This window comes from Vanessa atalanta, chromosome 13, assembly GCF_905147765.1.
Source record: "Vanessa atalanta chromosome 13, ilVanAtal1.2, whole genome shotgun sequence".
NCBI classification, from domain to species: Eukaryota; Metazoa; Arthropoda; class Insecta; order Lepidoptera; family Nymphalidae; genus Vanessa; species Vanessa atalanta.
Genome location: NC_061883.1, coordinates 6,788,483 through 6,801,402, shown reverse-complemented (window position 1 = coordinate 6,801,402; position 12,920 = coordinate 6,788,483). Strand labels below are relative to the sequence as shown.

The 12,920-nt window shown below is 33.8% G+C and overlaps 1 protein-coding gene across 2 annotated transcripts in view; it reads left to right on the top strand.

Moving 5' to 3' along the window:
* LOC125068063 (transducin beta-like protein 2) overlaps positions 1–12,920 on the top strand; it is a 71,889-nt gene that overhangs the window by 19,218 nt on the left and 39,751 nt on the right. Inside the window, exon 3 of one of the 2 annotated variants that reach the window (XM_047677051.1) lies at positions 10,080–11,417. The exons of the other annotated variant lie outside the window; for it this stretch is intronic. Coding sequence (XP_047533007.1) covers positions 10,080–11,245 — 1,166 coding nt within the window. The 3' untranslated portion in view covers positions 11,246–11,417. Of the gene's footprint in view, positions 1–10,079; positions 11,418–12,920 lie in introns of those variants that run through there. 2 annotated transcript variants of the gene reach the window in all.

Sequence of the window (12,920 nt, the reverse complement as noted above, 5' to 3'; positions counted from 1 at the left end):
AGAAATTAGTTTTTAATTTGCTAAACAAATTTAAATTCATATATTTAAAATAAACTAGAGGAACCATCATAATAAATCTATTTTTATTTAATTTTGCCGTATTCAATAATAAAAGTATTTGTATTATTAATAATAGTGGTGCCATCTAGTAAGATTGCAGTGAACGCACTAGCTGCGACAATGTCAAGTTTGATGAATGTTTAATGATATAGATGGCGCTGCATGCTACAACACTTATTGAAGTCATCTCGCTTAACGGAGAGGAGTTATTCAATTAATTAATTTTATAAATAATATAAATAAACGGTTACAAAAATATCGATGAATAAAAATTATTACGTACCAGTTTAAAAAAAACAAACTTGGATTTTGTGTATATTCTAATCGGTTCATAAAAATATATGTAAATGTATATGTCATTTAGTCAATTCCGCAACATTTACACAAGTATACATAAAATTAAAGTGTGAAGCTTTAAAAAAAAACGACGATTACAGTCAAGGGCGCGCAAGAATCAGGAAAAGAGTAAACGTCGAGGTCTTTTCTGTCCAAACAGACGCAGCGTCACCCTGCACGGAAGATGCGATTATCGCAACCTCGCTTTTCGTCTAGAATATTCTGTAATTCTGTAGTAATATCGGGCCTTCGTGTCCCATTCCAATTAAATATGACAGACATACACGCAATATGATTTTGTAGTTAAATGAGGTACTGACTGATCTTGTTAATTTTAGCCGATTTAAAAAAAAAGATATCTTCTAAAAGCTAACTTTATTGAGTAGGTCGTATATTGACAGTTCAACCATTTAAATATGGAGGGAATAAACATCATTATAATCATCTGAGGGGACATTTGGGGTGGGTCTTTGTGGTAAATAACTTTATGGAATCTATAGTGATTTAAAAATTCCTTATTTAAATAGTCTACGAAAACATTTTTGTATTTGCATAAGTAATGTAACAAATATTTATTTGTTTACACTACATAACATGCTACAGATAAACAAAAATAAATACAAGTCGTTAAATTTACTTTCTACGTCGCCGTCCGCGCCCGCGTCGTGCCGTAATGTTACTTTCACATTGCGAAATATTCCATAACGAGAAGCGTTTTAAATAATAAAAATAATATTAGCGCCAGAACAACACATATATTATTACGTAACGATTTTGTTTTTTTAAATTAATTATTATTGTTTTCGAATAAGAACCTCTGCTTATGTTTTTAAAGATTGTTTTTCTATAAATTATTTTATTAACAAACCGCGTGACAATTGTTTTTATTTATTATCATCGACTGCTTGGACCGTCAAAAATACACATGACAAATGAACATCTTATATTATTTTACTATTTAAATACACGCTTATTAACAATGGTGGTGGTTGTTTGTAAATAATATTGTATTAACATTTATGTAATTATTATTTATTTTTTTATATGTGAAATTCTATTAGGCTTGTGTATTCATAGAGCGAGAAAAATGAGTTTTTAATTTTATCACTTACTTTGTTTTTTAATTATTTGGACGCATAGATAATATGACAAAGGACTTGTAAACCATTTAAAACTCCCTTCACGGTGTCATTTAAAAAAAACGTTTAAAAAACTATTTATTTCAATGTCATTGTCGAACTAAAAAATAGGCTTTTTGCGGTGTCTACGCGTGACCTTACTTAACAAAATGGAATACGTTCACTGTTAGTTTACATGAAGTAATTTACCTAAAAACTACAATTATTTTTCTTTTGATAGGTATTGTAGTAATTTGAGAAGTAGTGGGTGGGTATCTTATTTTTGATATATAATATAAAAAGAAAACATACTTAATACTTATTCGCTTTTGATATTATGTTAACTCTTTCTGTGGAATTATGATTATTTATATTATTTAATTAATAACAATTATATAAAATCAAGATTTCATAAACACGTTTTAGTTAGTTTGATTTCTCTTGAGTCGGAAATTTCCTATTACATGTTATTAACACAATCTTGATATTCGCTTACAATTATTATGTCAAGTATGTTGTTACTGTTAACGTTATTTATAACGTTATGAATTACATAAAAATATAACTATAAAATAATGTAGGAGTTATTTTTGGATGTTTGTTATTCAATCATCCTCAAAGAATTAGGGTGGCAAGTGCCTTCGAATGGAGTCGAAGCGTTTTGTATCCGTCCTTATTTTTGGTTGGTTGATATGCAAATATTTTTTTAATATTTATCAATTTTTAATGTGATTTTATATAAAATCACAATAATAAATTTGATTATGCCATGAAAGATGTTATAGAAGAAAGTTATAGATGCGAAATATTTTTTTAAATATTTTATTTTTATTTTAATCGGTCATGAAACAGCTTTTGCAAAAAAATTCACCGAACAGTTACACTTTAAACAGTTTAATGTGACACTTATGCAAATAATGACTTTTCGCGCTCATTGTCAGGTCAATCTAATTAAATGATTAAACCTTTGTTTAACGTGCCTTTGCACACCGTTATATCCGCATAGCGTCAGTAATTGTTAATCCACCGGAAACCTAAAACAGTGAAAATCATAACTTTCGACTGTTTGACCTACATTTATGACACATAATACCTTATAATTGTGACTAATTAATACTCATTGTATTAATTAGTCATATGTAAACTGAGATGCGAGACTCAACAGTTCTTTGTTGCCAACGTTACAAAGTTAGGTATTACTGATTATAATAAAATATATATATAAAAAAATTAAGATTCATAGAATATTTGACGGTTATCAAATAATCTTTTATAAAGTTTAAAACAATTAATTAGCATGAAAAATATTTCCTTTTGCATGAAAAACAGATCCAAGACATCACGATTAAGCATGGACCGAATCCAGATTGCAACACTAGTTTATTGTAATAGTATCTGTTATAATTGTTGAATAAAATCTTTTTATTATTGTTGAATTAAAAGCGAAAGAATTTTTTTTTTTTTTGACAAGCCTCCAATTTTACTGTACTAAATTCATTGTATATAGTAAATTGATAATAGCTCAAAAAAACGAAACGAAACTTACTCAAAAAACCCTGTTATTGCAAATCTAGACTATTGAAGTAAAATGAAAAGAGTTTGTTTGCACGCGTTAATCTAAAGATCTATGACTAGATAATAAAGATATAACTCTGATTAGATTTTGCATGAGATAGCCCAATTATTGCGAAATGTCGACTATATAATATCACGCTTGGACTTACGAAGGCGGAGCAGTAACATTTAACGCGAGCGAAACCACGCGGAGCAGCTATTAAATAAAGTGATAATTTAGATAATAATGCTCTGATGCATCTGGATTGTATATCGTATTCTCATCCTTACTTACTTGTATAATAAAATTTAAATTTCGTACTGTAAGTAATAAATGCATAACAATAATTGCCTCACTCTGATAATTACTACATGCAAACGTTTTTGTATGTTTATATTTAGACAACGATAATCGTAACAGCTTACACGTTTATGTTACGTTTATGAAGTTTGTTAATCGGTTTTTTTTTTCTACAATCGAATCTGGGACAAGCCTGTTACGAATGATAAAACCGACTTACATAGTCATATTCCAATACAATTTCTGAACAGATATCGTTCAAGAATTTCTCAGTTCATATTTCACTCCTTAGTTATAAATTGCAACTATCCGCATTTTGTGTCAATAATACGAAATTGTATAAGCACGAATGTGATTGCTACACACATACAAAGAGAATTTATGTAGTTGAACTGCAGGTTTTCCTGCAAGACCTTCAGCCTTTTACATGAATGACTATTGCCTAACGTACATACAAACACCGCAACCTAGTGTTTCCGATTAGAAACCAGCGACTTAAGCGGTTGAGCAACAGCGGCGTTTGACGTCGCCTTCTATTCATATACAAGCCATTCTTACGAATACGTTACACGGTGTACATATTGTTAGGCGACAAACAGTTCAAGGCTTGCAAAATATGTAAATTCACAACCGAACAGTATAAGTTAGAGTTAACCGATGTTGGTAAAGTTAACGCATAAGTGTGTGTATTTTAATGAGTCAACAAGACGCATATTTGATATAAAATCAAGAATTAAGTCATATATCTTTTGAAATTCCTCGGATTTCCCATGCCATGCTGACGTAACTTGGTTTTATTTTTGTCCTGACAACGGAAATCATCCTCATTACAAGTATCTTTCTACGATACATTTTCTAGATTATATTTTACTATTATTGATGAATTCAAATAGTGACTATTGTTTATTAATTGTATTCACAGTTTGATTCTGTAAACAAAATCATTAAAATATTGGAATATATCTGATGGGTGGTATTGAACTCTTTGATGAATTAGTTCACAACAATTTACATACATATAATAACAATATTGTCAGCCGGTATCGGGGCCAATGGCCGGCGTGCTTGCGTTAAATGGTTACTTCAGTAGTCTAAAATCACTGTTCGTATACCACAGATATTATATGAGTTCCGTTATTTCAAGAGAGCGATATAATGCGTGACAAAGTCAGACTAAACGATACTATGTGGGTATATACTTTATGCTCAGACGAACTTGTCACTCGGTTTATTAAGATTCGCGGAATCGCAGAGGAAGTTTTGCGTAATATTCACGGAAAACGTCGATAAGATCACCTAGACACAAATAATACATAGACGATAGGGTTTTTTACATTCTTGTAATAATAAATATTCTATTAATGTAAGAAGAATAAGATTAAATGACTTTATTTAATATTCGAATCGCTGTTTTTTACTTATATTACGTCTTGTTTTATGAGAAATAATTGCAATTGAATATATCAGGCGGCATAGCATTTATTTTCGTTTGTTTTGTATATCCGATGTTATTTTATGAACAACATAACGTCTAGAGATGCAATGACGTTCTTGCAACTTGGCGATCTGCCGAGATCGGGGATTCCGTTACGATTCGGACAATCCATTCTCGTTGGTGGCTTTGTCTCTTCCTTTCATCTAGAGCTAATCATCTCTATTTTTGAAATCTTTCATAACGTGACATAAGTTTTGGCTGATTTAACAACTTTCTCGGAAATTAGTAACTAATGTATATTATTTTGAAAGATAATAAAACATATTCATAACTAGTTTTCGCTCGCGTTTAAGGGTTGATCATCAGGTGTTAGGCTTAAAAAAATTTGCCTATGCCCTTCGTTGGGGTTCAAGCTTTCTTGATACCAAATCTCATCAAATTTTGTTCAGTGGTTTGACCGTGAAAGAGAAACAGACAGACACAGTTGCTTTCGCATTTATAATATTAGTATAGATAATTAATTTTAAATAACAACATACAATATAAATGTAATATATCCGTACTATATTGATAACTGCACATCAAAAATTTCCGGGTAAAAATAATAAAAACGACTAACATTTTGAACTCACGCAATCAAGTACTTGAGATAAGAGAAAAAATGTAAACAGTAAAAGTAGAATATCATCGGTCAAAGTTACGGAGATATGTAGGTAAAACAGTTTCTTACTGCGTAGTATTTAAAGATAAGCGGTCAATGCAGGCGACGATATCACCATCGCATATGGATCTCTGTCTGGCATTTAGTATCTACAGGCCGGTGATGTTTCATTGACTATGTGACGAATATCTTGATCGAATAATTAAATTTATACTTACGTTTACAAACAAAGACTACACATGACTCATACCGTCGGCATAGCAAATCGATTTGTTTTTAAATTATTATAATTATGTCGTGTGAACAATACGGCTCATGTACACAATATATTGCTATTAACCTATAATTCTAAAAATAATCTAAAAATAACAAAAAATACAAATTGCATATACATACCTATAGATAACGTTTTTATCGGTTTCAAAATGTCATAACTAATCTGAGTGTATTTACAATGCTAGCATAGACATGACCGACTTTGATTTGATAAGGAAGTCGATCTAACTCAGCGATATAGAGTATATCGTATTCATTATAATGCGGTCTATTGTGTTTCCTTATCTGAACAATGTAAATACATAATGTATGTTACATAAATATAAAACTATAAGCTTCTCTGAGACTTCCTTAGATTGACAAAGAACGTTTCGTGCGTATTCGGGTCTCGTAGGCTTCGTAGAGTGGAACAGGCGGAGTTCAGTCGTGTGAACGTGCGGCGAAAACGTTATTTTTCCGGTTGTTTATAACTCGTTTTACCTACTAAGTCGGTTTTACGATTATTACATGAATAGCATCATTAGCTCGCGTCGCTTGTCCCGAAATTAAACTTTAGTTGTTATTGAAATAGTTTTATGAATAAATTAATTAAAAATCGATTCCTAATTTATATTTTAAATTTTTAATTTCGTTCGGGCGTAAATATAATAAGCATTCAAAGGGTTCACTTACTTGGTGGTAGGGCTCTGTGCAAGCCCGTCTGGGTAGGTACCATCAGATATTCTACCGCCAAATAACAGTACACTGTATTGTTGTGTTCCGGTTAGAAGGGTGAGTGAGCCAGTGTAATCACAGGCAAAAGGGACATAACATCTTAGTTCCCAAGGTTGGTGGCGCATAAGTGATGTAAGGAATGGTTAATATTTCTTACAGCGCCTTTGTCTATGGGTGGTGGTGACCACTTACCATCAGGTGGCCCATATGCTCGTCCTTGGCGGACGTTCCAATACCATAAAAAAAGGGAAACAAACTTTCATATTTATACTATGTATTAGTAAGATTATTTCATACATAGAAATTCTTATCACATGTTGCAACTCTATAGGGCTTAAACAAATAGGGCATTGTTATTATTTTGCATGAAATTACAAGTGACCATAATCTATTGTTTATTATATCAGTTAAATTTCATCGATTCTACGTATTCGTTAAGCAACAAAGCATCGATACTATGTGGGTGTGCCCGGTATCCGGTATCTAAATTAATACAATTCAGTTTGCCTATTTTATTTTTAATTAAACAATTGCTTTAATTGAATTAATTTATCCGTCGGTGACGTTTTTTCTTCCGATAATGTTTTCACTCAATAAAATGAATAACCCAAGAAATGTCGAAAATATTCAATATTAGTAATTTCAATTATTTCGTATGCAAGGGTTATATAAAACTTATATAACCCCTGCTAATTGTTCCAATACAAGATATTGGTTAGCAATACCTTTGTTAGTCATTTCACTTCGAAATAATGTGGGAGGCTTAATCGTCGTAGCAACGAGTGTTCCTTGACCTACTTGGAGTCGCGAAACATGATGCTGGTCAGTTTCGCGACTGGGCCAATGATGGTCAACTTTCACCGAAAATTACCGATATTATAAATAGTTAATCGATTAATCCTTGGTATTGAATTATTTTAATCAAACGCGCCTTCAATACACAAAGTAGGACACGGTATTATGTATGTATGTTGAATTATCAATCAGATTTGATTCAGTTTATTGTTTTTATGAATCGATATAAATATCATAAATCCAATTTCCGCTTTGTTTTTAATATTGTTGATTTCCAATGTTCCGGTATTACTATTTGCTAGCCGTGGCCTACTGACCGCGTTTGTTTGAACATCTGACTTCGTTTTTTCATTTAAACAGTGAAATTATTTACGACTTATGTTTTGCTCTATTTTGTTAATATGACGTTGAAAACAATAAATTTGTTGATTACATTTTAATGATTCATTTACTAATGGTTAAGTATGAAAGTATCGTCTAATACAAATGAATATTTATTAATCATAATGTCCAGGTCAGTTTTGTTTTATACATAATTACTCATAAAGCGTTCAAGCCCTTGTTAAGGCCCATTCGGCTAATGACTAAGAATTCGAATAGTAAAGGGTAATTATATGGATATATTACCGACAGGAATTTAGCATTCAAAAAATGAAATAAATTATAGCTATCCATTTTTGAAAATTGACTCCTTTTAGGGATTTTATACACATGCTATTTAATTACGAATTCGGTTATAGTGATATGAAAAGATAGAAATTTATTAAATGTTTCAACACGATTGACAACCCGCTTTAATATTTTCAATTTGTCAGTTTGTTTATTAAAAAATAATTGTTGATGAAAATTAGCATAAACAAAAAATAAACAAATACTTCAGTGTAACACACCGAAGTTTTATCTTTGTTTATTTAATATGCGCGGGAAGTAAACATAATATTAAACGAATATATTATCTCAGTTTAAGATGTAGCGTGTAATAAAATTTGTCAAAATGAGTTTCTTTTGGTCGTCTTTAGTTCACATTCTTAAGCAAATTAAGAAGATTCTTTAAAGATTTATGTCGTCTAGGTAGGCGATTGGCCCCACCATGTCATCGTATAGGATACCGTTCGGCGACTCGATGCGTGCTCTGACATCGATTCGAAGGTTATCGTCGGAGTCACCGACCAGCGCCGCGCCTACACGCGCTTCTGTATACAAACAATCACCTCACACATGCACGCGCCGTTGATGAAGCGAATTGGACGCTACGTGCCGACACGGGCCAACTCTCATTGACTGTATCTTAACGAATACACACTGCGAATCAGATTTAGCGTGTAACTTACCTACGAAACACGGTTCATTGAACACTTGACTTGCATATAATCGAATAAAATCCTTGGCTGGCGTTCGATGAACTCGAAAAAGGGACTCGTGAGAGATCGTTTGCCTTCCTATAACCTCGTTGGTATTTAACGGATGTAACACTAGATAATTAAATATATCAGTGTTTATCACTTCGTGACTGCACTAATTACTTTTACCAAGTAAACAAATATTGCTCGTTATGATATTCGTAAAAAAATATTTACCTTTCATATTAAATATTTACCAAGGGTATATTAATAGATTCATTAGAATTTTGAAATAATTAACTTATGTTTAGTTCACATTAGGATCATTGACTAAGTCATAATAAATTGTTCAGATTCTACGAAACCTCTTTGGACCTTGATAATTTCATATGACCTGTTTGTAATTCATATAATGAGGCTTTGACGCAGATTTTGGATGACGTTGATCTCAAGACGATACGTGTCTTCGTCTCGTGTACGTGCCCCAAACCGCGTCGTGTTTGTCGATAAATCTTCCTTTGTTAATGCAATAAATTGCGCAGTTTTAATATAATTCATTATTTTGACATATTTTCAAAAACGAGTTCTTTCCTTAAATAATCCTTCGGCAAAATGTTTATAGTTTAAAGTCATTCAGTAAATTGTTTTAATGCTTCAGAGCAATGTCCGTCCTTTTGTTCAATGTCGACCATTGAACAAGAAAGGTATAGGTATATATTTTAAAAGAAAAGTATTATTTCCTTAACACGTTCAAAAAAACAATATTAATAACAAACGCTTGTTTATTAATATTTTAATTTTTCTATAACATATCCATTACAAGTGATTTTTCTAGTACCTATATCTATATAATTATTAGAAAAGATAAAAATATATAAATGAAATTATATATATCCATACGACGAGATTATTTGCTTATTCATCTCTTTTTATAATATAACATTACAAGGCTCTAGGCCAAGGTGAATATAATAGCAATATATATTCATTCAATATTATTACACTTAGAAAAAACATACATTTTTATGATAAAAATTTTTTTTCAAATTCAATTTCAATTAATTTTTTTTAATACGTATCATCTCGATAAGCTTTAAAATCAGCTGATGCAAGTAAACAGATATATTATTAAAAAATATAAAATACTTTCTTTTACTAACAAACAAATAAACAGTAAATACGGTATTAATTTTCGCAATCTAGCTAATTGCTCATACTTATCTTTTCACATAAAGTAATGTTTTATTATTGTTTAGAAAAATGAGAATAGGCCGGTCGATTGGCATGTCCCGTTAACGAACGCGCGCTACCTACGTGACGTATAAAGCGTGGGTTGCCCCACCAGCGCGCCATTAGTATAGCGCCCGCGCGCGCGATTGCACGTATTTACCGATTCCGGCTCCGCGCTCGCTTTCTCGACTCTATGTGTATACAAGCCGATCAAGAAACATGCAATTTTGTACTCATTGGCACGATTGGTTTTATCAAGAGACCAACGCGGCGGTGGATCCTGCCAGCGCTGCAGCACGTCGGCGCAGGCCGCGTGATCGACGCCGCCCCCCGTCCTCGCCGCCGACGCCGTCGACGCCGCAAAGGATCTCCACCGAAGAACTAGTAGAAGCTCTCCGCCCACATCTGCTCTCTCCGAAGCGGATGTGGGCCCTTGGCTATCCTCTGGAAATAGAGCCCAACTCCTGTAAAGCCGTGGTGTATATCAATCCACCGCCTCGACCTAAGCCTCTACAGTTTACTTCTTTCGATGTCAACGCACCGGAGTTTGTACCCGGTGGCTCTCAAAATGACAGTGGACGTGGATCGTGGGGATCGACCCCTCGCTCCGAAAGTGACGAAGAAGCGGATGCAGTGGAACATTTGTGTGTGCGTTGTGATAAAATGTTTCGTATGACTCGCGAAGGTGAATATGTGGTCGAAGAATCTTGTGGCTACCACTGGGGTCGTATCAGTGGCGACTCTCGACATACCTGCTGTAACGCTCCATTGGGTTCCAAAGGCTGCAGCACATCTCGATTTCACGTGTGGAGTGGTACTAAGCCTGGTATGAATGGACCCCTGGAAGGATATGTGCGTGCTCGGTCACCTCGCGGTGGCGTGTACGCTGTTGATACGGAAATGTGTTACACAACGGCAGGACTCGAATTGGCTAGTATAGCAGTAATAGCAGCTGACGGACGACTCGTATACAGATCGTTAGTGAAACCTAGTTCACCTGTTGTCGACCACAACACCCGCTTCTCAGGCATCAGGCCGCGCGACTTGGCGCGCGCGACTAAGACGCTAAGAGATGTACAGAATGATATATTAGGATTTGTTGGAAGCGATACGATTTTGGTTGGACATGCATTAGAAAACGACTTAAGAGCATTGAAATTATTGCATAGTGCAGTGGTGGACACTTGTGCACTGTATCCCCATTCACGAGGTTTCCCCTTAAGACGATCATTACGTGCTCTCTCTGAAGAACTGCTCGGACGAAGTGTACAGCGAAGCAGCTCTGGCCATTCGCCGCTAGAGGACGCTCGCGCAGCAATGGACCTAGTTCTACTCAAAGTAAATGAAGAACGTGCACAACGAAATCGTGGTTTAAATCAGCTCCCAATTTTGCAACCGTACGATCCCTTAATTAGTTCCGCCTAAATTTCGAGTGATAAATGTTTTACGAAATGTTCTATGAAAATACACTGTCAATTTGTTTGTTATATGGACGATTCTCAAGTAATTCCAACTTATTACGTTGACGGAGCGCGCGTACTGTGTATGTGCCTTCGAATTGCGAAATGGCAATAAACGTAATATTTTTTTTACTATATTCAGTCGTTTTCTTTACCCCCAAAGTATGTTATATTAACCTCTAAGAAATCTATGACATGAGAGTTAAGTGAAATAATAAGGAGTTCGTGTTATTTGTTTGCAACGGTAAAATAATAAAGAAAGTATGTCATGATTAATGCAAACCTCATACAAGTTTATGTCTCAGTCATATGATAGAACACTTTCACTGCGCTGGATTTCACTGCTACATAACTAGCGATTGTTAACGTTTAACGTTTGCAGCGTGTGGTAAGTGGGGTTGACAGTACTTACGTTAACATTCATACTTTACAAAGACTACAGGGAGGGAAAATATTTTAACGAAATTGAATATCGAACAAAAAACATGACAATTATTGAAAATGAGGTATTTCCATGCAACTAATGATATAATAAACAGAGCGTTGTTGACGTGACGATTAAATGTCTGGGTCAATCCGTACTTGAGGAAAATGGCGTCACATAATATTTAAGATTACGTATATAAACATCGTTATCAATATCACGACTTTAAGAATTCTATTATTAATCATATGTTCGATCTTTACCTTGCCAAGTGACTAAGCGCTCATTTCATTGAAACAGTATTATTTTTTATATGCTCATCTGAGTCAGCTAAATGGTTTGTGGCTTATAAGTAGGACGTCTCAGCCGACCGTTCATCCTCGTATAATATTACAAGTAATTTCGTCATATCGCTCAGTTACACTTTAAATAGCCGCACAAAACGAATACAATGTTGGATTTTAAGGCAACTCTTGTGTAATTATACAATATTAACGAACGACGCGTATCCGAACGAGCGAGCTTATATAATCCGCTTACATAAACTAATGATGAAATGTAAGTAGATGAGCAAACCCAATGACTTCCATTCCGACAACCCGCGATCCCATTTATTATCGTCATCTGTCCTTTTTGAATTTCTTAATAAATTAATCAAAAAAAAATCTCAAATCAAGGGCGAAATCTTTGTTTTATATAAACCAATTTACAATATGAATGGGTTGATATTTAAAGAATCACCTCAAGGAGAGTATTGCCCTTGCGACCGGACGTCTTTAAACGTATCTTGTTTACGTTTCACGTGTCCAAAATAGTTGGTTTTATCTTCTTTGTGCTCAATTTTCTATGATAATGAAATTTAGCGCAGGGTAATGATGTCTAACAAACATAATCGTATATATCATTAACAGTAATCATTGAGGACGAATTGTGTGTGTATTTCCTCGATAGATAACGCAAAACGGCTTTGGTAACTAGTACTGTAGAATTCTCATTCCTATTATCTAATCGACACGAGTAAGTTAGTCGTTATAAAAGATATGTTTCTGATTATCTCATTAAATTTAAAGAATTCCACGAGCTGTCTGTGTTGTATATAAACAAGAATGATTCCAATATCAAATATCGTAATTGTTAGTCATTCATATTTCTAAGAAAGAGAATGCTACTACGATGCAGCCACGTCACCGGTTGCAGTACACCGAATGTCCAAACA